The 26376-nt window shown below is 41.2% G+C and overlaps 1 protein-coding gene across 1 annotated transcript in view; it reads left to right on the forward strand.

The window, feature by feature from the left end:
* The window catches only part of LOC127568849 (latent-transforming growth factor beta-binding protein 2-like), a 391147-nt gene that overhangs the window by 150491 nt on the left and 214280 nt on the right, over positions 1-26376 (forward strand). The window contains exons 6-8 of the mRNA XM_052013064.1: positions 1402-1593; positions 4949-5211; positions 6113-6215. Coding sequence (XP_051869024.1) covers positions 1402-1593; positions 4949-5211; positions 6113-6215 — 558 coding nt within the window. The remainder of the gene's footprint in view (positions 1-1401; positions 1594-4948; positions 5212-6112; positions 6216-26376) is intronic.

Consider the following 26376-nt stretch of genomic DNA (forward strand, 5'->3'; position numbering starts at 1 on the left):
GAGTTCAGAAGACTGAGAGGAAATCTGATCAAAAATTACATTCTTAAAGAGCTTGGTATGTTATTTGCAAGAGGCTATATCTCCTGACTGGGAAGTCTAGGACCATGGCAGGCAACTTGAATATGGGGTAGGCCATTTAGGAATGAGATGAGAAAAAACTCTTCACTTAGGCTGATGAACCTTTGGAATTCTCTATTCTGTAGGTCTATGAAAGCTTGGCAATGTTTATACAAAATAGATCGATAGATTTCTGGACATTAAGGAAATCAAAATGCTGCAAAATGGAACTTGGGGAAAAGATCAGCCATGATTTTGGTGAATGGCAAAGCAGGCCCAAAGGCCAGATAGCCTTCTCCACCTCCTGTTCCTTATGTTGTATTCATTTATTGATCTCCCTCACCCCTTTATTTTTTAAGCAGCCAGAACATGAATATGATATTTTGGTCTTCCAGTGCTTTTTAAAAAATCTCCTTCCATCTTAGCTAATGTTATTAGTTACTTGCCCTCCTGTACCTTTTCTTTCTACTCTCATTTTTGAAGAGATTTGGAGTAAGAGTTCACTAACAAGGATAGCTACTACTAAGATTATTATACATAGAGGCAGATTCAAGAATGGTCAGCCCTGTAGTATTCCCATGCACTTCAGAAGAGAACAAAGCTGAATCAGTTAAAATAAGATAAGAGAAGATTTCTTTATTAGTCACATGTACATCAAAACACACAGTGAAATGCATCTTTGCGTAGGATGTTGTGGGGGCAGCCTACATGTGTCACCATGCTTCTGGCACCAACATAGCATGCCTCCAACTTCCTAACCTGTACGTCTTTGGAACGTGGGAGGAAACCGGAGTACCCAGAGAAAACCCACGCAGTCACGGGGAGAACATACAAACTCCTTACAGACAGTGGCCGGAATTGAACCTAGGTCCCTGGCACTGTAATAGTGTTATGCTAACCACTACACTACCGTGCCTGCCCTCAATCCTCAATTGATCCTCAATAAAGCCTTTGGCTTTTAGCAGAAGAACACCTGTAATGGTTATTAACGAAAATAATTTAACCAAAAGACCAGCTGTTCTTCACTTGTGGAGAAAAGGGAAAAGGTCTGACAATGGATCTCCTTTTTAAAAAAAATAAGAATAATACATTTTCCATAAAGTGTAAATAATCTGACAATATTCATTAAATAATAATCTACCGAATCAAGTACAAATCAAAATAAAGGCAATTAATAGCTGTTAATTATCTTTTGAGTTTAATTATGTCTGATAGACTTGTCTAATATGTTCTTGACCCTTAAGTATGAACAATAAGCTGTCAAAGCAGGAAGTCATTTGTTTGGATGATAAACAAATCAACTAAATTAGCAAGCAATTAATTACCAACTTAATTGTCTTCTAGATTTTTGCCAGATCCCATGTCTAAATGGAGGATACTGCATTGGAAGGGACAAGTGCTGGTGCCCATCAAACTCAACAGGAAAGTTCTGCCATCTTCCGATGCCTCGGGAAAGACAGACAGTGGCGAAGACAGCACCTGCAGATTCTTCTATCACACAGTCTGTTTACACTCTCCCTCTTTCTAATCAGCCAGGTAAATAATTTCATTGAATTGCCGTTGTTGGAAGGGTTCATATCCATGTTGTGATACTTTGCAAAAAAAAATTGTCAACATTTGTGTAAGTTTTCCAGTCTGGAATTCTTAGGACTGAGCAGTAATTGAAGTACAAAATGAAGCTGTGTCATAGCAGATAATTCTCCACTGCAGGTAAGGCAGCTCCAGCAGCTTGGGTTCAATCCTGACATCTGGGCATGTGTTTGTGGAATTTACATGCTCTTCATGACTATATGGGTTTCCCTGGGTTCTCAAGTGTCCTCTTATGTTCCAAAAATATTCTGTTTGGTAGGCTAATTGGCAACTGATGAAGGAGAATCAAGGTGGAGCTGATGGGCATTTGAGAGAGTGTACATTTCAAGAAAATAAGTGGGGAATAGGACTGATGGGAATGCAGTGAGAGGTGGACTGGACTTGATGGAATGAATGGCCACATTTGTTGTAAGAAAGAATAAAAATATGTATGTACTGGATGACATTGTTATATGAGGCACCATTGTTAAAGATCAATATAAGCTTTAAGTAAAATATATATGTAATCCTATATATATGTAAATATTTATTCTATATGAAAACATTTACTTGTTGTATGTACTCAGATATATTCAGATTTTTGGATTTATTTTTTAATATTTATTTTTGAAATCTGGGCATGGCCAGCATTTATTGTCCACCACTAATGGTGACCTCCAGTGATGATAGTTCTATTAGTTTTGAGGATAAAATTGGGAGATAAGATGCGATAGTGCTGGCAGAGAATATTAAGGAGAATCCAAAGAGATTTTAGAAGTATATTATGGGAGAAAAGTAACTAGGGAGAGAATAGGGCCCCTCAGAGGCTAAAGTGGACATCTATGTGTGGAGCTACAGGAGATTGGTAAAGTCCTGTCTTTCAAAAGAAAACACTTGCCCTGCACATCTCCTTTGAACTTATCTCTCTCACTTGAAATACATGCCCACTAATATTAGACATTTTGACCCTGGGGAAAAAAGGTACTGGCTGTCTACTCTATGCCTCTCCCAATCTTGTAAACTTCTGTCAGGTCTCCCCTCAGATTCAACTTACATTTTGTAAGAGTACCTGCTTCCACTACCTAGTCAGGCAGTGTATTCCAGATTCCAACCACTATAAACTTGCCCTGTACCTTAAACATGCCTCTAGTTTTAGATATCTTTGTTATCCCTGCCCCTCTATACGTTTGTATTCCTCTGTCGGGTCCTTCCCAAGCTATCTAGTCTCTCCTTGTGACTGAAACACTCCATCCTAGGCAACATCCTGGTGAATGTCCTGTGTACCCTCTTCACTACAACCAAGTAGTTCCTATAATATACCAACCAAAACTGTAATGCGTATTCCAGCTGTGGCCTAATCAATGTTTTATAAAGTTATAGCACAACCTTTCTGCTCTCATATTCTATACCTCAGTTAATAAAGGTAAGTACTTTTATGAAGTAATTTCCATTATCAGAAATTGTTCTGTCAAATCACATATTTTGCCCTATTTATTCCTTAATTTCCAAGTTGTCATCTTTGATTCCATTACTTGATTTGCACCCTTTTACGTTTTAACCACTTTCTGAATCCATATCATTGGAACAATGGTTTTTTGAAATTCAACTCTGAAATACATTTCCTCATTGCTCAATTCTTCTATTAGAACATAGAACAGTATAGCACAATACCGGCCCCTCGGCCCACAATGTTGTGCTGACTTTTAAACCTCGCCTAATGCTATCGAACCCCTTACTCCCACAGATCCCTCTATTTTAAATTCCTCCATATGCTTATCTAGTAATCTCTTGAATTTGATCAATGTACCTGCCTCTACCACCGCACCAGGCAGTGCATGCCATGCCCCAACCACTCTCTGGGTAAAAAACCTTCCTCTGATATCTCCCTTGAACTTCCCACGCATTACTTTAAAGCCATGCCCTCTTGTATTGAGCATTGGTGCCCTGGGAAAGAGGTGCTGGCTATCTATTCCCCTTAATATTTTGGACACCTCTATCATGTCTCCTCTCATCTTCCTTCTCTCCAAAGAGTAAAGCCCTAGCTCCCTTAGTTTCTCCTCCTAATGCATACTCTCTAAACCAGGCAGCATCCTGGTGAATCTCCTCTGCACCCTTTCCAACGCTTCCACATCCTTCCTATAATGAGGTGACCAGAACTGGACACAGTACTCCAAGTGTGGTCTAACCAGAGTTTTATAGAGCTGCATCATTACCTCCTGTCTCTTAAACTCGATCCCTCGACTTATGAAAGCTAACACCCCATAAGCTTTCTTAACTACCCTATCCACCTGTGAGGCAACTTTCAGGGATCTGTGGATATGGACCCCCAAATTCCTCTGCTTCTCCACACTACCTAGAATTCTGCCATTAACTTTGTATTCTGCCTTGGAGTTTGTCCTTCCTTGCACTTCTCCGGATTGAACTCCATCTGCCACTGCTCAGCCCAGCTCTGCATCCTATCAATGTCCCTCTGCAATCTTTGACAATTCTCCACACTATCCACAACACCACCAATCTTTGTGTCATCTGCAAACGTGCCAACCCACCCTTCTACCCCCTCATCCAAGTCATTAATAAAAATCACGAAAAACAGAGGTCCCAGAACCGATCCTTGTGGGACACTGCTAGTCACAGCATTCCAATCTGAATGCACTCCCTCCACCACAACTCTCTGCTTTCTACAGGCAGGCCAATTCTGAATCCACATAGCCAAGCTTCTCTGGATTCCATGCCCTCTGACCTTCTGAAGAAGCCTACCTTGTGGAACCTTGTCCCAGTACCAGAGACCTGGCTACTGCCACTTGATCCCTGTAGGTCATCCCCCTCAACAGCATCCAAAGCGGAATACCTATTTTTGAGAGGAACAGCCTCCAGGGTCCTCTGCTCTGTCTGCCTGTTCCCTTTCTCTTTCTCTCCCCTATTGTACATCTTGAACCTGTTTCTTATTCATTCCCATGTTTTATCATAAATCTACATAGCCCTGAGAATATGAGGTTTCAATTTTGATTTGTCTTGAATAAAATTGACCATGGTGGAATGTTCACTTGTAACACAACCATCTTCTATGTATTTAGATCAATAGTTATAAAATCAGGAGGTCTTCAACAATGTGGTTAGCACACTCAGTTTTCTACCTTTTGGTGTGTCCAGTGAGGAAACGGTGCAGATTTGATGTAGTTGTTCTCCTGCTATAATATTAGGTTCTTTATTTCTGCTTTGATAAAGGATCATTGCTGTTACATCAGAAAAAAATATTATTGTTTGGAAGAATTTAACTGCTAAATTACTAGTGTTGTAAACCATGATTCCATCTTCTCTGCAGTTGTTATGCACCCATCCCTGGTTAATATACATGTGAACCACCCACCAGAGGCCACAGTACAAATTCATCAAGTGGCAAGAGTGAAGAACCCACCTGACTCTTCAGCTAAGAAAAACATAAAGAATTCTCTGGACCAACAGTCAGTCCATTCAGTACAGCAAAGATCACAGCCTAATGCTAGTGGAAACAACAATGGACAGTCACAGCCACATCGTAAACCTATGACTGTGGGAAGATGCTTCCAGGAAACGGTGGATGGTCAGGTAGGGCAATATTTCAAATGTGCAATTAAGAGAAAATTCAACCCAAAATATCCTATTTCTATATCATCGGAAAATAGTAAAAAAAAAGTATGCAGTTTAGCCATTTGCCTATTCTGCCATTCTCTGAGAAATTGGTTGATCGGTGTCCCAACTCCATGCCCTATATCCCCTAATAGCTTTAGTTAACAAAAATCTCAAACTTTAAATTGACTTTGTATCAACTGCTGCTTGCAGATGAGGTTCTAAAATTCTACTACACTTTGTGTATGGAAGAATTTCTCAACTTATCTCTTGAAAAGACCTGGTCCTAACATTTAGTTTACATTAGCCAAGTCTAGACTTTCTGAGCAGCAGAAGTTGCATCTCTCTATTTTATCAGTTCCTCTAGATGACTCAAAAATGTTGATCACATTTCCCAATATTCAAAGTTCGAAGAATTACAAGTTTGAGCTATTTTTCCTGTTAATTGATATCTTGGAGTCCAGATAGCACTCTATAATATCAAGTTTACACTCTCTCTGAAGTCATTTTACTTTTCATAAAGTATGACACATGGATCTGAAGATATTCTTGGGTAATACTTCATCTGTGATCTCATAAAACTGCATTCCCATCAGTCCTATTCCCCCACTTATTTTCTTGAAATCTACACTCTCTCAAATGCCCATCAACTCCACCTTGATTCTCCAACATCAGTTATAACTACAGTTATATTGTAATTGGCCATTTTCCTCATGTCTCCATTACCTATTGTGCATCTGCCTGTCTGATCAGCGGCCATTAAACGTGACAAAAAAAAGTAAAACTATTGACCATGAAGAAGTAGAAGAAAATTATTCCCCTTACATGCATAAGGTAAATGCATATAATTGTTTTTTTTGTCTTTGTCTTCCTATTATAGTGTGGAAAACCACTTCCGGGTCTCACAAAGCAGGATGATTGTTGTGGGAGTGTAGGATTATCATGGGGTTACCATAAGTGTACAAAATGTCCTCCAAAACCAGGTAAGCCAACAAGGTTTATAAGATTTATAACTTGAATACTTAGTACAGCAGAATTTACTCGATGTTAGTTGGATTGACAGGCACCTGCATAGACTAAACACTATTGTAATTTAACCCATTCACTCAGATTGTCTAGATATCTTACAGAGAAAAGTCGATAATTGATAGTTTATCCTTTTACATCCATGCTGATGAGCATTTCCCAAAAGAAAAGTGCTGCAGATTCTCGAAATAAAAACAGAAAATGCAAGGAACAACACACACAAAATACTGGAGGAACCTAACAGGTCAGGCAGCATCTATGGAGAGAAATAAACTGTCGACATTTCAGGTCGAGACCCTTCATCAGGACTGGAAAGGAAGAGGGCAGAAGCTGGAATAAGAAGGTTGAGGGAGGGGGAGGAGTACATGCAGACAGGTGATAGGTGAGTTCAGGTGATAGATGAGTCCAGGTGAGAGGGGGAAGGTAGGAGGGTGGGGGAGGGGGAAAAGTAAGAAGCTGAGGTGATAGGCAAAGGGCTAAAGAAGGAGGAATCCGGTAAGAGAGGGTAGTGTACCATGGAATAAAAGGAAGGTTGGGAATAGATGGGCAGTTCATGAGGGCGGGGGAAGGGATGGGCAGGTCATGAGGGTGGGGTAAGGGGTCCACAGGAATGAGGGAAGACAAAGGAGGGAAAAAAGTGGGGGGAACAAGAGAGGAAGGGTTACCAGAAGTTAGAGAAACCGATGTTGAGGCTGTCAGGTTGGAGACTACCAAGGCGAAATATGAGGTGTTCCTCCAACCTATGTCTCGCCTCAACATGGCAGTAGAGGAGGACTTGGATAGACATGTCGGTATGGGAGTGGGATGTGGAATTGAAGTGGATGGCCACCGGGAGATCCTTGCTTTTGTGCCGAACAGAACAAAGGTGGTTGACGAAACGGTCACCCAATCTGTGTTGGGTCTCACTCGTGTAGAGGAGGCCGCACTGGGAGAATCAGATGCAATAAATGACACCTTTGGATTCACAGTTGAAGTGCTGCCTCAGCTGGAAGGACTGTCTAGGGCCCTGAATGGTGGTAAGGGAGGAGGTGTAGGAGCAGTGGCATCCTTTAGGTTGCAGGGATAAGTGCCGGGAGGGTCATCTGCGGGGAGGGATGAATGGACAAAGGAGTCGTGGAGAGAGGGGGAAAGGGGAAGATGTGCTTAGTGGTGGGATTCCATTGGAGGTGGTGGACGTTGTGGAGAATGATGTGTTGGAAGCGGAGGCTCGTGGGGTGGAAGGTGAGGGCAAAGGGACCCTGTCGCTGTTATATCGGGGGGGGGGGTGGTGTGCGAGGAGAGATGGGGTGAGGGCAGGTGTGGGAAATGGAGGAGATGTGGATGAGGGCAGCATTGATGGTGGTGGAAGGGAAACCCCTTTTACTGAAAGAGGAGGACGTCTTGGAGTAGAAAGCCTCATCATGGGAGTAGATGCGGCAGAGGTGTAGGAACTGGGAGAAGGGGATGGCATCCTTGCAAGTGATTCGGTGGGAAGAGGTATAGTCAAGGTAACTGTGGGAGTCAGTGGGTTTGTAAAAGATGTTGGTGGTTAATCTCTCTCTGGAAATGGAGACAGAGAGATCCAGAAAGGAGAGAGATGTGTTGGAGATGGACCATGTAAACTTGAGGGCAGGGTGCAAGTTGGAGGCAACGTTGAAGAAATTGACGAGCCCAGCAAAGGTGCAGGAAGCAGCCCCAATGCAGTCGTTAATGTAGCAGAGAAAGAGTTGGGGACTGTTACCAGTGTAGGCTTGTAACATGGACTATTCCATGTAGCCGACAAAAAGGCAAGCATACTGTAGTGCCCATGGCTACACTTTTAGTTTGGAGAAAGTGGGAGGAGCTGAAAGAGAAGTTGTTGGGGGTGAGTACCAGTTCAGCCAGATGGAGGAGGGTGGCAATGAGGGGAACTGGTTGGGTCTGTTGTCCAGAAAGAAGTGGAGAGCCTTAAGGCCTTCCTGATGGGAGATGGAAGTGTACAGGGATTTGACATCCATAGTGAAAATGAGGCGGTCAAGGCGGAGGGCATGTGGTGTCATGGACAGAGGTGGGAAGGGACTGGACCAAGGGGGACAAAATGAAGTCAAGATATGAAGACATGAGTTCAGTGGGGCAGGAGCAGGCAGAAACAACAGGCCTATCAGGGCAGTTGGATTTATGGATCTTTGGTAGGAGGTAGAAGCAGGCAGTGTAGGGTAGGGGAACTGAGATTGGAGGCATTAGAGGGGAGATCTCTGGAGGTGATGAGGTCAGTGATAGTGCAGGAGACAATCGCCTGATGCTCCTTGGTGGGGTCAAGGTTGAGGGATAAGTAAGAGGAGGCAACTGGGAGTTGACGTCTGGCCTCAGCAATGTAAGGAATACTCAGTAGTTCAGATTTCATCAGTGTAGAGGGAAATAGAGCTAATGTTTCAGACTGTTGATATTTCACGAGAATAGGAAAACAGAAATGAGTCAAGTGTTAAGTTACAGAGAAAGTAGGGAGAGACAGAGAAAACACTAGGGAAGGACTCCAATTATCTGAAATAGTTGAATTCATGGTTAAGTCCTGATGCCTATGACTTGCTAAGTTGGAAAATGAGGTTCTGTTCTTCAAACTTGTGTTGAGCTTCATTGAAGCAGTGTTGGAGGCCCAGAACAGTAGCTAGATTTTGAGTGGATCCCATTGTCCAGGGACCCAAAAGCTCTTTCCGGATGATGCAAAAATTTACTACTTCTAACTTGGTATATGGCATTTGCTGCTGCTAAAGTGGTCTCTACATTGGGGAAGCCAAACACAGATTGGGTCGCTGCTTTGCAGGATAACGCCATTCAATTTGCAAGAGTAACTCTGCTTTTTTAGTTGCCTTTTGTTTTAATTCCCCATGTCAGTCCTACTCTGACTGCTCTACCTTTGGCCTCTTGCACTGTTCTAATGAAACTTAATATCAACTTATGAAACAGCACCTCAGCTTCTGACTTGCTATATTATTACTTTCAGGACTCAATACTGAATTCAACAATTTAAGATAATCATCCATTCCAGCCTTTTAACTCATTTCCAGCATTCCAATTATATTTCTCTTTCCTCTTCTGATATTTCAGATTTCATTCAGCCCTCTCTATGCACACTTCCTTCAGACATACCTTCAACCCCTCTTTCAGCAGGCACTACCATTACTGTGTCAATCAATCTCACCTGGTCTTCATGCTGCCGTTATGTTCTCTGCACCCCTTCCCACTGTCCCTACAACTTAACACTTCTTTCATTTCTAACCTTATCTGTTCTAATGAAAGACCATTGGCCTGAAATATACCTCTGTTTCTCTCTCTATAGATGCATACTAATCTATTATTCCCAGCATTTTCTGCTTTTATTTTCGTTGAGCATCTCTTTTTATTATCAAATCTGATGAAATTTCTTCAAGTTAAAACGAAGTGTATGCTGCTTTCTATCTGGATCTTCATGTTGGAAGCTTGGACTGAAAATTTCCAAGTTTCCTGTGACTTGTAAAAACAGTTTAAAACAAGCAGATATAAGTATAAGCACTCAGAACTCAAAGAAATCATGCGTAACAAGGATATAATTAAAAATAATTAAGCCACTGTACCAACATTTACATGCACAATGTTTTCAAAAAGGGAAATGTGGATGTTACGTCCTGATCCTGATAACAAAATAATATAAAATACAGGAAATTCATGGCATGTAAATAGGGAAAAGCACCTCATTCACCACTCACCAAGTTTTCTATTGCTTGTAACTCTTGCCTGATTATTATAAAACACTAGAACTAGTGAGGGAGTGTGGGAGACAATAAGGTTGAAGTATTCACACAAAATCTATGCAAAAATAAGGACTATGATAATGTGCTCAACTGCTGTGTCTATTGAATTTTTATTTGCCTAATCAAAAATACAATTATCCACATTGGGTTCCCAATGAATCCTCAATTAGAACATGGAACACTACAGCACATTACAGGCCCTATCCTGCTCTAAGATCTATCTGACCCTTCCCTCCCACATAGCCCCCTATTTTTCTATCATTCATGTGTTTATCTAAGAGTCTCTTAAATGTCCCTAATGTATCTGCCCCCACAACCTCTGCCGGCAGTGCGTTCCACGCACCACCACTTTCTTTGTTTTAAAAAAAAAACTTGCCCTGACATTCCCTTTATACTTTCCTCCAATCACCTTAAAATTATGTCCCCTTGTGTTAGCCATTGTTGCACTGGGAAAAAGTCTCTGACTATCCACTCAATCTATGTCTCTTATCATCTTGTACACCTTTATCAAGTCACCTCTCATCCTCCTTCTCTCCAAAGAGAAAAGCCCTAGCTTGCTCAGCCTATCCTCATAAGACATGCTCTCCAATCCAGGCAACATCCTTGTAAATCTCCTCTGCACCCACACTAAAGCTTCCACATCCTTTCTATAATGAGGTGACCAGAACTGAACACAATACTCCAAGTGTGGTCTGACCAGAGTTCAAGGGAGCTGCAAAATCACCTCGCGGCTCTTGAACTCAATACCCCGACTAGTGAAGGCCAACACTCCATACGCCGCCTTAACAAACCTATCGACCTGCGTGGCAACCTTGAGGGATCTATGGACATGGACCCTAAGATCCATCTGTTGCTCCACACTGCTAAGAGTTCTGCCATTAACCTTGTATTTTGCCTTCAAATTTGATCTCACGAAGTGTACCACTTCAAACTTATCTGGGTTGAACTGCATCTGCCCCTTCTCAGCCCAGCTCTGCATGCTATCAATATCCTGATGTAATCTACAGCAACCTCCTACACTATCCACAACACCACCAACCTTTGTATCATCAGCAAACTTACTAACCCACCCTTCCACATCCTCATCCAAGTCGTTTATAAAAATCACAAAGAGAAGGGCTCCCAGAACAGATCCCTGCAGAACACCACTGGTCACCGACCTCCATGCAGAATACGCTCCACCTACCACCACCCTCTGTCTTCTATGGATGAGCCAATTCTGGATCCACACAGCCAAATTTCCCTGGATCCCATGCCTCCTGACTTTCTGAATAAGCCTTCCATGAGGAACCTTATCAAACGCCTTACTAAAATCCATGTACACCACATCCACTGCTCTACCTTTATCAATGTGCCTTGTCACATCCTCCAAGAATTCAATCAGGCTCCTGAGGCACAATGTGCCCCTCAAAGCCATGCTGACTGTCCCTAATCAGCCTATACTTCTCTAAGTGCCCATAAATCCTGTCTCTAAGAATCTTCTCCAATAATTTGCCCACCACTGAAGTAAGACTTACTAGTCTGTAATTCCCAGGGTCATCCCTACTTCCTTTCTTAAACAAATGAACAACATTTGCCAATCTCCAATCATCTGGCACTACTCCTGTGGCCAATGAGGATGCAAAGATCATCGCCAAAGGCGCAGCAATCTCTTCCCTAGCTTCCCATAATAACCTTGGATATATCCTGTCTGGCCCCGGTGACTTATCTATCCTAATGTTTTTCAAAAGTTCCAGCACATCCTCTTTCCTCACATCGACATGCCCTAGCATATCAGTCTGTCGTATGCCATCCTCACAAATATCAGGGTCTCTCTCTCTGGTGAATACTGAAACAAAGTGTTCATTAAGGACCTCCCCTACCTCTTCCGACTCCAGGCACGTTTCCTTTTTTTAATCCCTGATCGGTTCTACCCTCACTATAGTCATCCTCTTATTCTTCACATACTTGTAGAACACCTTGGAGTTTTCCTTGATCCTTCTCGCCAAGGACTTCTCATGCCTCCTTCTAGCCCTCCTAAGTCCATTCTTAAGGTCCCTCCTGGCTAGCTTGTAACTCTCCAGAGCCCTGTCTGATCCGTGCTTTCTAAACCTTAGGTAAGCTTCTTTCTTCCTCTTGACAAGATATTCTACATCTCGTGTCAACCATAGTTCCTTCACTCTACCATCCTTACCCTGCCTCAGTGGGACCTAAGGGAGGAAAGATTTTGGTGGTAGAAAGAGAGTGATTTGCTAGGCTACCAGAAAACTATTGGTTCACTATCATCCCTCAGGGAAGAAAATCAGCGACCCAACAATGTGACTGATGCTCAATTAACCCTCTGAAATGGCATAACAATTTGTTCAGTTCAGGAGGCAATTTGGAATGGATAATATTTATTGTCCATTACATGGCTAATGAAAATTAACACCATGGACATTTTTTTGAAAAGACTTTGATTACTTTGCAGTAAAGGCAGATTATTTGTGTTTTTAGTTACATAATTACTCAAATGTTTACTATGGATAAATAAAACTATTATAAACCCAATTCATATCTTTCCACATTGCAAAATATGAAATGAGGTCATTAATTTGTTTCTATGCAATTATCCTGTTGAGTTATGCAATCATTGTTTCCTACTTGTTTTAATTTTCTTTCTAAAATATTTTAACAAAGTACTTGTGATAAGATAGGTCACATACTAAAACACCAGGCGAACCTAACCATTTCCAAGTGTTTGTAAGTGAAGTGTTATTGGAAGTATGAGCTTAGAATTGTCACAGCACAGAAGGAGGCTTTTTGTCCCATCAAGTCCTTGCTGGTTCAGATAAGGGCAATCATATCAATTTCATTTACCCATAATTTTCCCCTTGTGTTGCATTTTTTTCACACCTGTCCTTTTTGAAAATTCTGATTGACTTTCCATTTCCTTCACCAACCGTTTAAAAAAAAATTCTTCACATCCCCCTTGCATCTTTGCCCAGGATTTTAACTTTGTACCATCTAATATTCCTCAACTACCCCCCTCCCTCATTGGTGAAACAATAAGACTTCAACTGGAGCCAGGGAGCAGGAAAGTGGGAAGGTATGCGTCTTTAGCTCAGGGGTGGGAAGAGGGTCAGGCATTTGGCCAGATTTGGGGGACAGGAATGTGGGTAGGTATGTAGCTGGAAAGTAATAGGTGTGTGTGAGTAGAACCAGGGGTCAGGAATGTGCATAGGTGTGTGACTGGAGCTTAGGGCTGAGAATATTGTTTGGGTGTGCAGCCAGAGCTGTGGGTCAGGGTTGTAGGTAGGTGTGTGGTTGCAATTAAGGGCTGGGAACACAGGCTTGATGTGTGGTCGTAACTATGATCGAGAACGTGGCTAGGTATGAAGTCGAAGACTGGGCCAGGAACAGATGTTAAGTGTGCAGCCAAAGTTGAGATTTGGATCATTGGTAGGCATGCAGCCAGCGCTGAGGTCCAGTAACAGGCCACATGTCTGGCCAGAGCTTGACAGGATAGCTGGATATGTGGCTGCATTTGGGAGGTGGATACTGGAGCGTGGCCAGGAGTGTTCATGAAGGGAGTGGGGCATAATCATTAGAAGATATTAGGAATTGCACCTTTATTTCCACAACCTGCAAGGGCAATTACTGAGTCTGTAGAGTACTAAAATTAATCATACTGTCAGTTAATATTTTAGAATTTTTTTTTAAATAATGTAGTAACAATGAGAAAAATCTGACTTCTGGATTATTAAATATTTTCTGCAATTGAACCCTTGAATTTTGGCTCTCAGTGAAAAGTCAAAATTCACCTAGTAGTGTTTTATATGGAACATTATATTGTGTGATGTTGGCATAGCAAGGAAGTAGTATTTATGTTTGGTTGTTCAGTCCTTGATAATTATAGGCATTAGGGTCAAGCAAATAATTTAGAGACATGCAAGTGTATGATTGATGTTATTTGGCTGGCCATGAACATTGAGGAAGTAAACTTAGAGAAGCCTGATGCTGTATACTGGAACATTCTTTGAAATACACATGCTGAGCATATGCAGATGTAATCTAAGGCTTCCATTAACTTTTCTAGAAAAAGCAATGAAACAAAATTTAAAGCAGAATTTAGTACTAGTTTATATAAAAAAGGAATGACTAAATAAGATATGATTGAATAGAAAAAAATCTTTCATTGTGTTTAAAACATTATTTTGGACAGGATAAATATCCACCCACTGCTGCAAAAAACTGTGTTCCAAAACCTTTGCAGTTTTTGAACACTATAATTGGTAAATTGATTTATTGTTATCATATGCACCGAGGTACAGTGAAAAACTTTGTTTTGCATGCCATCCATAGAAATCATTTCATCACATCAGGGGAAAAGCAATAACAGAATGCAGAATAAAGTGTTATTGTTACAGAGAAAGTGCAGTGCAGGCAGACAATAAGATGAAAGGCCATGACAAGGTAGATTGTGAGGTCAGAAGTCCATCTTATTGTACAAAAGGTCCATTCAATAGTCTTATAACAGCAGAATAGAAGCTGTCATTGACCATGGTATCATGTGTTTTCAGGCTTTTGTATCTTCTACTTGATGGGAGGGGTGAGAAGAAAGGATGTCTGGGGGAGGGAAATGGGTCTTTGATTATGTTGCCTGCTTTACCAAGGCAGTGAGAAGTGTAGCCAGAGTCCGTGGAGGTAAGGCTGGTTTTTGTGATTTGCTGAGCTGTCCACAACTCTCTGCAGTTTCTTGTGGTCTCAGGCAGAACAGTTGCCATACCAAGACATGATGCGTCTAGATAGGATGCTTTCTATAGACCGTCAATAAAAATTGGTGAGAGTCAACGGGGACATGCTGAATTTCTTCAGCCTCCTGAGGAAGTAGAGGCACTGGTGTGCTTTCTTGGCCATGGCATCTATGTGGTTGGACCAGGATAGGCTAATGGTGATGTTTACTCCTAGGAGCTTGAAGTTCTCAACCACTTGACCTCAGCACTGTTCCTGTAAATAGGAGCATGTGAACGACTAAATAAGATATGATTTGAATAGAAACAATGTTTCATTGTGTTTAAAACATTACTTTGGACAGGATAAATTTCCACCCACTGCTGCAAAAAAAAACCTGATCCAAAACCTTTGCAGTTTTTGAGCAGTATAATTAGTAAATTGGGAATTTAGTTTATTATTATCACATGCACTGAGGTACAGTGAAAAAACTTTTTTTTTGAATGCCATCCATACAAATCATTTCATCACATCAGGGGAAAAGCAATAACGGAATGCAGAATAAAGTGTTACTTTTACAGTGAAAGTTCAGTGCAGGCAGACAATGAGGTGAAATGCCACGCCCCCTTCCTAAAGTCAATCACCAGCTCTTTTGTTTTGCAGACATTAAGGGAAAGGTTGTTGTCATGACACCATGCCACTAGGCTCACTATCTCCGACTCATCGTTATTTGAGATGCGGCCTACCACAGTGGTATCATCTGCAAACTTCTAGATGGAGTTAGAGCAGAATCTGGCCACACAGTTGTGAGTGTAGAGGGAGGCTATTTTTCTTTTATTGTTATGTACTCCATACTGATCAACCAGGATTGATTGTCATTAAGGGTCCCCAGAAACTCTAATTTGACAATATTTTAGAAATTTTCCTAACTTTGATTTGTATATTCATTACTTAAGAGTGACTTGCTGCTTTTGTATACTTGAGTTAATCAACAATGGGTGATGAAGATACTTCTGCAAGAAGTGATATGGGCAAGCATTAATCAAAGATAATCCACATGGTTTTATTAGAGGAGATGCTGCCTGATCAAAATGATTGAATGTTTCGAAGCAGTAACAAAGTGTATTGATGACGGCAGTGTGGATGATGTAGTCCACTTGAACTTCGGTAAGATCCCTTTGACAAGATCCCAAATGGGAGACTGGTCCAAAAGGTTAAAACCTATGGCATCCAAGGCAAACTAGATTCAATATTGGCCTGGTAATAGGAGGCAGAGGGTGATGGTGGAGGATTGTATTTGTGATTGGAGGCCTGTGGCCAGTGGTGTGCCACTGGGATTGGTGCAAGGACCTTTATTTTTCTTACAAACATTGAGGGGCTGGATCTGAATGTAGGAAATATAATTAATAATGACATGAAGATTAGTGATATTGTTGATAATGATACTGGTAATCTTAGGCAACTTGATTTGATTAGTTAGTAAAATGGGCAGGGGATTACTAGATTAAATTTAATCCATGTTAAGTGTGAGATGATGCATTTTGGGAAGACAAATAGGTGTAGGACATGGTAGGGCCCTAGGAAGTATTGATGGACTGAGGATCTTGGTGTACATGTACAATGATCTTTGGAGGTGGCAGCACACACAGATAAGGTGGTGAAGAAGACGTTTGGGATACTTGCCTCTATTAGCCGAGGCACTGAATATAAAAGCAGGGAGGTTATGGTACAACTCTATTGGTTAGGCCACAGGCAGTGTACTGTGTTTATTTTTCGTCATCACAATGTAGGAAGAATGTGATTGCACTACAGAGGGTGCAGAGGAGACTCACCAGGATGTTGCCTGGGATGGAGTGTTTCAGTTAAGAGGAAGGATTGGATAGGTTGTGTATTTTTCTTGGAGTGGAGGAGGTGAGAGGGTGAGGCAATCTGATTTAAATATTCAAAACTATGAGGGGTGTAGATGGGATACTTTTAAGGAAGCTTTATGCTATGGCAGAGGTCTCTAAAAATAGAATCATAGATTTAAGGAAAGGGCAGGAGGTTTAGGTTGGATCTAAAAGAATGTTTTTTGCCTGGAGGGTGATTGGAATCTAGAATATATTGCCTGAGAGGGTGGTGAAGGCAAGTGCTCTCTCAAAATTCAAGAAGTATCTAGATGTGTACACGAATTACCAAGGCATAGAAGGCTACAGGTCAAGTGCTGTTAAATGGGATTAGTATAGATAAATACTTGATGGTTGACATAGACATAGTGTAAGGAAACGTATAAAGAAATTTGCACACAGCAAGGTTCACCAGATAGTAATGATCACATTTAGTGATGTTGGTTTAGGGAGAAATGTTTGCCAGAACTCAGAAGAATAGGAGCAGAAATAAAATTAATTTCTCATTAGCCATCATGGCAATCATGAGATGTAACACAAGGGCCAATTTCTATACTGTATGGCTCTAAAATGTTACAACTGATTCTTAAAAGAAGTTCACACAATGCAAAAAACTGATCCACAGTATAATCATGTTCCCATATGTAATATTTTCAGAGAGATAGAAGTAGTTTAGGTTAGGTTACGGTGCCAATTTTTATTCAGATTGTTTAGCAATGCCTAATGTCTCCAACAGGAACTTGGCTGAGAATACTAAAACATACACAGAGAACATAAAACAGGGCAGCACAACACAGGCCCATTGGCCCACAATGTTGTGCTGACCTTTAAACCTCACCTAATACTATCGAACCCCTTACTCCCACATATCCCTCTATTTTAAATTCCTCCATATCTAGTAATCTCTTGAATTTGACCAATGTACCTGCCTCCACTACCACCACCCCAGGCAGCGCATTGCATGTCCCAACCACTCTCTGGGTAAAAAAAAACCTTCCTCTGATATCTCCCTTGAACTTCCCACCCATTACTTTAAAGCCATGCCCTCTTGTATTGAGCATTGGTTCCCTGGGAAAGAGGCGCTGGCTGTCCACTCTATCTATTCCTCTTAATATTTTGTACACCTCTATCATATCTCCTCTCATCCTCCTTCTCTCCAAAGAGTAAAGCCCTAGCTCCCTTAGTCTCTCCTCATAATGCATACTCTCTAAACCAGGCAGCATCCTAGTAAATCTCCTCTGCACCCTTTCCAATGCTTCCACATCCTTCCTATAATGAGGTGACCAGAACTGGACACAGTACTGTAAGTGTGGTCTAACCAGAGTTTTATAGAGCTGCATCATTACCTCACGGCTCTTAACCTCGATCCCTGACTTATGAAAGCTAACACCCCATAAGCTTTCTTAACTACCCTATCTACCTGTGAGGAAACTTTCAGGGATCTGTGGATATGGACCCCCAGATCCTTCCTCCTCCACACTACCAAGAATCCTGCCATTAACTTTGTACTCTGCCTTGGAGTTTGTCCTTCCAAAGTGCACCACCTCACACTTCTAAGGATTGAACTCCATCTGCCACTTACCAGCCCAGCTCTGCATCCTATAAACGTCCCTCTGCAATCTTTGACAATCCTCCACACTATCCACAACACCACCAACCTTTGTGTCGTCTGCAAACTTGCCAACCCACCCTTCCACCCATTTATCCAAGTCATTAATAAAAATCATGAAAAGCAGAGGTCCCAGAACCAATCCTTGTGGGACACCGCTAGTCACAGCCCTCCAATCTGAATGCACTCCCTCCACCACAACCCTCTGCTTTCTACATGCAAGTCAATTCTGAATCCACATGGCCAAGCTTCCCTGGATTCTGTGCCCTCTGACCTTCTGAAGAAGCCTACCATGTGGAACCTTGTCAAATGCCTAACTAAGATCCATGTAGACCACATCTACTGCACTACCCTCATCAATCTGTCTGGTACCCTTCTCAAAGAACACTATCAGGCTTGTGAGATATAATCTGCCCTTCACAAAACCATGCTGGCTGTCCCTAATCAGACTATGATTCTCTAAATGCCCATAGATCCTATCTCTAAGAATCCTTTCCAATAGTTTGCCCATCACAGACGTAAGGCTCACTGGTCTGTAATTCCCTGGACTATCCCTACTACCTTTTTTGAATAAGGGGACAACATTTGCCACCCTCCAATCCTCCGGTACCATTCCCGTGGACATCGAGGACACAAAGATCCTAGCCAAAGGCTCAGCGATCTCCTCCCTCGCCTCGCGGAGCAGCCTGGGGAATATTCCGACAGGCCCCAGGGACTTATCTGTCCTAATATTTTCTAACAGTTCCAACACATCCTCTCTCTTGATATCAACATGCTCTTAGAATGTTAACCTTACCAACACTGTCCTCAGCATCATTAAGGCCCCTCTCCTTGGTGAATACTGAAGAGAAGTATTCATTGAGGACCTCACCCACTTCCATAGCATCCAGGCACACCTTCCCACCTTTATCCCTAATCGGTCCTACCTTTACTCCTGTCATCCTTCTGCACTTCACATGTGAAAGATGCCTTGGGGTTTTCCTTAACCCTACTCGCCAAGACCTTTTCATGTCCCCTTCTTGGTCTCCTCAGCCCCTTCTTAAGTTCCTTCCTTGCTACCCTATATCCCTCATGGACCCTATCTGATCCTTATTGCCTAAACCTTATACATGCTGCTTCTTCCTCCTAACTTCCGCCTCTCTTGTCAACCGTGGTTCCTTCACCCTGCCATTCTTTCTCTGCCTCACCGGGACAAATTTATCCCTAACATCCTGCAAGAGATCCCTGAACAATGACCACATCTCCATAGTACATTTCCCTTCAAAAATGTCATCCCAATTCACACTTGCAAGTTCTAGCCTTATAGCCTCATAATTTGCCCTTCCCCCAATTAAATATCTTCCTGTCCTCTTTGCTCCTATCCTTTTCCATGACAATGTTAAATGTTAGGGAGCGGTGGTCACTGTCCCCCAAATGCTCACCCACTGAGAGATCTGTCACCTGACCTGGTTCATTACCTAATACTAGATCTAATATGGCATTCCCTCTAGTTGGCCGGTCAACATACTGTGACAGGAATCCATCCTGGTCACACTTAACAAACTCTGCCCCGTCTAAACCTTTGGTACTAAGCAGGTGCCAATCAATATTTGCTAAGTTGAAGTCTCCCATGATAACAGCCCTGCTTTTAATCATTGTGTAATTCAATTTTGAATTGTAGAACCACAGTCGTTCAGATTCAACCCTGCACTTCTGTGTGCCACACACATTTAGCAAAGAGATTGCACACAGGATACGTAATTCTTTGAGCAATGTTCGTTTGGAACACTATCAGTTAAAATTGGGTTAATTTTACTGTTTTTGTAGACTGTGGGATACTAACATGGAACCAACTTTCCATCGTATTCAATTCACAGCAGCTGAATTATTTAACGGGTTACTTAAGTCACTTTTCGCATTCTTCTCCAGTTTGTGCAATTCACTTTATAGGCTGCTTGGAATCTAAAACCTATTTCTCTTAACCTGAGTGCGGTGCACTGTATTTTCTCATATTATTAGCTCTTTACCCAAAGGGAAGGAATTATGTCTCCATTCCCTTCAGAAAGACTATCAGATTTAGAAAGAGTGCACACTTCAGGGAGTGATAGATTGTACTCGTGGCACTTAAGCTTCACTTAGCGAAACTAGGGCTCCACACAAGTTGTAAGCATCATTTCATGAATGTTGATTTTGTGTGTTTAAAATTAAGTTCACCTGACCCTTTAATCTTGAAACTGTCCTTGTTGCCAACTGCTTGCCACGTGGAAGGCTGGTGGTTGGAGGACAAAGACTATCTGCTCCTCCCTTTGCTTCTGACTCCCATTCATTCTCCAGATAAGCAGAACATGTTTATGATCCCTGCCATGAACCACCAGGAGCCAAGTGAGGAGTGTTTTCAGGACTTTGAGATTTGATTCCAGTGTTCAGTGATTCCAGAGGATCAGGTAGATACTTATTGTTAACACCTGCTGCATTTAAAGTCATAGAGTCACAGAGAGAGACAGCATGGAAGTGGGCCTTTTAGCCCACTGATTTTGTGCTGACCATCTAGCACCCATTTTTACACTAATTCTACCCTAACCTATTGCATATGACTCTAACTCGCGGGTTCTCCTTCCTGGCCATTATATTTTATCTAAAAACCAGACGGTCTCAAGAAAAGTCTTTATTGACGTAGTTATCATCTCACTGATGATAACCCTACCCTACCCTATGCCTATCAGTGAGATGATTACTACGTCAATAAGGACTTTTCTTGACACCCTCTGGTTTTTAGATAAAATATAATGGCCAAGAAGGAGAACATGTGAGTTAGTCATATGAATCCTCTGGGAATAGGGCATTGATCCTGAGAAATTTCTTCTCATGTTAGCACATCAAATGGGCATTAAGGGAGTGAAGCTTGTGATTCATACATGCTCTAATTTATCAAGGGAAGCCTGAAATGCCACGTGGATGTAGTCTATATTTGCTGAAACTTTTGTGAAGTTAGTAGTCTTTCAAAATCTGCATGCCTTCTCTGTCTAGTGGTCTTTGCTCATGGCATATAAAGCCTAATGTCCTGTGGTGAGATCTTGCACTATAACTTGGACTAAATACCAAATACAGTCAACTTCACTTACATTCACTACTTCAAGCCATAACTATTGTCACAGCAAAGGCTGCAACCAGCTTGTAGTAAGATTGCATGATAGGCTAAAATGAAAAAAGGGCTAACTGCTCCTCTAGTGGCATGGAAAAATGAAAAACATTGGAGAAGGCATAACTTCCTTCCCTTGAAACAAATTCCCTGCATTAAGCAACCAAATAGCATATCTGGTAGAGTCATTTAGGTCAGTCAACTGACTTTGTTAAGGATTCTTGGAGTAAAGTGCTTTGATTAAACATTTTACACCTTTAAATGGAACTACCTGTCTGCTAAGGCATATCATTGACTATTCTGTAGTGATACAGGGCTAAGTTTCTGAGGAGCCTTCTAAGAGTGAGCAAAACTCGAGAGACTGCAGGTGCTGGAATCTGGAGCAAAAATGCAATTTACGAGAGAGACACAGTATGTCAGGCAGCATCTGTGTTGAGACCCTGTGTTAGGATAGAGAGTGTAAAGAGGAGATAGCCAGTATAAAGAGGTGAAGGGGAGGGATGAGGCAGGAGTAGGCAAGGTGGATCCAGGTGAGCAGGGGTTGATGGAGCTAGGTGGGGGAGGGAAGGGTGGAAATTGCAACAGGGGTTGGGAGGTGATAAGTGTAGACAACAAAGGGCTGCAAATTATGGAACCTGGTAAGAAAGGAAAGTGATGATTGGAACCAGATAAGGGAAGGATACTGATAGATGGGAACAATAGGGAGAGGGGATAGGGGACCCAGTGGTTTGAGTGTGTGGGTGATCGACAGATGAAACCAGGTGGGGGAGGGAAAGAAACTAGCCTAGTAATCCCTAAGGTAGGGACACGTTTGGCACAGCTTTGTGGGCCGAAGGGCCTGAATTGTGCTATAGGTTTTCTATGTTCTATGTTCTAAACTGTGTAGCAGGGGATTGGGAGTGGGTAGGTTTGGAAAGAAGGGTTTGTGTGAGAGGACCTGGGTGGATCAGAAAGAGAAGTGAGCAGAAGGTGTGTGGGTTACCTGGAGAATTCAGTGTTCATAGCATTGGGTTTTGGACTACCCAGGTGGAATATGAGGTGCTTTTCCTTTAGTTTGTGTTTAGCCTCACCCTGGCAGTAGAGGAGGCTGAGCACAGACAGGTCATTGTGGGAATGGGGAGGGGAGTTAAAATGGCTGGCAACTAGAAGCTTGAGATGGCCATTGTGGACAGAGCACAGGTGGTTGACAAGACAGTTGCCTGCACTGCGTTTGGCCTCGCCAAAGCAGAGGAGTCCACATTGCGAGCACTAAGTACAATGGATGAGGTTGTAGGAGGTGTATGTGAATCTCTGCCTCACCTGGAAGGGTAGTTAAGGTTCCTGGATGGTGGTGAGGGAGGATGTGTGGGTACAGGTGTTTTACCACTTTATTAAAGTGATTGTCAAGTTAATGTCGTCAGACAGCGTAACAGTCCTAAGCAAAATAGAGAGCCAATTTCTCAACCCTGAATAGTCCAAAGTATGGAGATCATAGTAAGCATAAATGATTAGACTTGTGCGTCTTTGGTATTTCCTATCCACCTAGATGGTAGGCCTGGAATGTTGATAGTGGCCATATCTTTAGATATGACAGAATGGGATAATGGTGATTGTCAAGAAACCTGCCATTTCTGTTTCCAATTTAAACACTGATTCTGATTCACTGCATCTCCCAGAAATTCTAGAACTCTGATCAATTTATTTTTTCCATCCCAGTACTCATGCACCAGGTCTGTAATAATACATTCTCATAGTTTCCAGTAACTTATTCAATGATTATGTTTATTGGCATAGATTTTCATCTGTGGCTTTCATTTTTAATCTAAGAAACAATCATTTCACAATTGAAAGTTGAGAGAATGGGAGGGCTTCAACCATCTTATGGCACTCAGGTCTCATCTGATGAAAATTGCAGGTAGATCTCTAAATGGGGAATCAGCCAGCCAACCAGTGCCAGCCATAAAATTGTCTTTTTAAATATTTGAAGAAAAATTGCATATCATTATTTTTGGAAATTATTGACTGGTTTTGTAATTCTGAGAAGGTTAATCAAAGATGTGCTTTAGTTACATTGACATCTATTCACATAGCATAGCTGAATTTCCAAAGTTAATACTGTGTAAGAATAATGCCTTGCATCATCCAAAGTATTTGTGATTCATTTTACAATGACATAAAGTTTCCACCAGCTGGAGCTTTGACTGGCAAAATCCAGTGTAAAATGTTTGTTTTGTCTTTGTGCACGTGTGCTTAGTTGGCTAGACTCCACAGAAATAAAGCTAATCAGCTTCAGAATTTAATAAAACAACGCCAGTGCTAAAATATTATTGTTTCACAGTACAAAAATGGCACTGTTATAATTAACGAGTAAGCCAGACATCTGTTTTTTGAATGTATAAATCCACAGTAAAGAGGTGTTTTAGACACTAAAATGCATAAACTATTGTAATGAAAACCATACACTAATTTCATTAGTAACACAGCAGACATATCCAGTAATCATAGTAATTGAAAGTCAAAAAAGTATAGATGCTTAACATCTGAAATAAAAACTCAAATTGCTAGAATCACCTCAGCAGGTCAGCCAGCATCAGTGAAATGATAAACATAGTTAATGGTTAAGGTCAAAGACCCTTCATCAGAACTTCAAGCATTTTTTGTGTTTTTATTTCAAGCAATCATACTTTTGAAATTTATTTCTTTTTCGGTAATTTATTTGAACACTTAAGTAACAAAGTTTAGTACAAAAATCATTATAGCTCCACTATTTTATAAATTTTCCCTGACATTTTTGCTACGTTCTGGATCTATTAAATGTACTGCGCTTGAAGTTCATTCAAGTGGCTTGAGAAAGGAAGGTACTGTACTATTTTATTAAAAGCATTCATTAGGCAATTTTACACACATTTCTGGCTATCTTAATAACCAATAGGAAATTCATTTCCTCATCTGTAGGGCAACTTTGTGATTTCTCTTACAATTCTCTGGCATAAAATTCCTCCAAGTGAACTCAATGGTATTGCAATGCTGGACTGAAAAAAGGAACAACCAGCTCTTATTAACCCTGCTTCCCTGAAATTATGCTATTCAAAGGGGCAACACTCAAACTGCATTTTTTTTGTCCTCCCTGAGATCTACAACTACCTACACCCACAAATACAACCTGACTTTTGTAGCTCTCCTACTTTCTCCACGGAAGTCAGGGTCATGGTCCTGTCATCTCCTAGCCCTAGTATCATTCAAACTGCTGCTTCCTATAGCCTTAGGGAATTTAACAAAATCTCATACTTTCAAAGAGGAGTTCATGTACTTTACAGCCTCTTCTTACTTTTCTTACAAGAATACTCTCGTATTCTATTTTCTTACAAGGATACTCTGATATTCTATTTTTCTTGATCTTTTGTTGAAATCTGAAGTTTTCTCAATTCTCAAGTTTTACTGCTCTTTTTGAAAATACAATGAGCTTTTTCCTTTGTTTTAATACCGTCTTTAACTTCTCTTATTGGCTATGGCTGAACTGCACTTCTGGCTGGGTTTTGTGGGCCTTAAAGGGATATATATTTGCTGTATACATAGTAGCTTTTTGAATGATAGTCATTGCTCATTTGCTGTCATACCTTTTAATATAGTTTCCCAATCTACCATAGCCAACGTAGGTATCATACCTTTGCAGTTTGTTTAAATTTAAAGCCCTAGTTTTGAATTGAATGGAATCACTTTTAACCATTTTATAAAACCCTATCCTAGTGTGATCAGTTCCCTAGAGACCCCTTAACTATCAGATTATTAATTATCTCATTCTACCATATTAGATCTAAATTAGCCTTTAACTGTCTCTTATACATTACTTGAATTAGTCCTCCACATAATCTGGTTTGCCCAGCCTATATATAGATTAAAGTACCCAATTGGTATTATATTCCTCTTGTTACATGTGCTTCTAATTTCCTAATTTATGCTGTGGTCTACATTAACATCTTGTTAACTTCCACAAATGGTTTCTGCTCTTTGCTCTTTTTTAGCTCCACCCAAACTAATTCTACCTCTTGATTTTCTGAACTATGATGTGTTCCCTCTCCTGCCTTTATCCCACACTTTATTTGTGCTTTTCCATTTTGCCTTTCTCCTTTGCATTGCAGCTACGTCTCTATAGCAGTTATTAGATCAGAGCCATTTATTTCTATTTGTGATATAAATTCATCTATTCATTTTAGCTGGAGAAACTTGGGTCAGAAATAAGTACTTAACTAAAATAAAAGGAATTTCAAGGTAATGATAAGTTGGCTTAAGTAGTCTGGATTTAGCAGGAAAGACAGTAGGCAGGCAGTTGCAGATATTTAAGAGGTAAATCATGACACTCATCACTGTATCCCAGCAAGGAGGGAGGATTATAAGGCAGAGATGAACCAACCATGGCTAAAGGAGGGTGAAAAGGCTGTTAACTTGAAAGAAAAACATGAGGAGGCAAAAGAGACTAGGGCATATCCAATAAATCTACAGATCTGGAGACTAGGATGAATTCAGAATCCAACAAAGGATGACAAAAAAGTTAATAAAGAGTGAGAAAATAAATTTCGAGGGCAAAGTAGTGAGGAATATATAACAACAGTAGGAGTTTCTTTAAGTATATAAAAAGGACAAAGGTACCAGTGAACAGTGGTCGCCTGGAGAATGAGGTGGGGGAAATAGTTATTGGGAACAAGGAAATGGCAGAGGGGTTAAACAGATTTTGTATCAATCTTTATGGTAGAGATACTGTGAACATTCCTTTAATACTGAATAATGCCAAGGAGGAATTAAGTTCCATCACCATCACTAACGAATTGGTATTAGACTAACTAATAGGCTAATGGCAGATAAGTCTCAAGCAGAGTGGATAGGGGGAAACCAGTAGATATATTGTATTTGGACTTCCAGAAGGCATTTGACATGGATTACAAAAGGTTAAGTCACAAAATAAGAGTCCATGGTGTTGGAAGTAACGTATTGGCATGGATAGAAGAATGGCCAGCAGGCAGGTAGCAGCAAGTAATGTGGGAAAATGTGAAGTTGTCCATTTTGGGAGGAAGAATAATCGAGGAGTCCAGT

Source organism: Pristis pectinata, chromosome 1 (assembly GCF_009764475.1).
Source record: "Pristis pectinata isolate sPriPec2 chromosome 1, sPriPec2.1.pri, whole genome shotgun sequence".
NCBI classification, from domain to species: Eukaryota; Metazoa; Chordata; class Chondrichthyes; order Rhinopristiformes; family Pristidae; genus Pristis; species Pristis pectinata.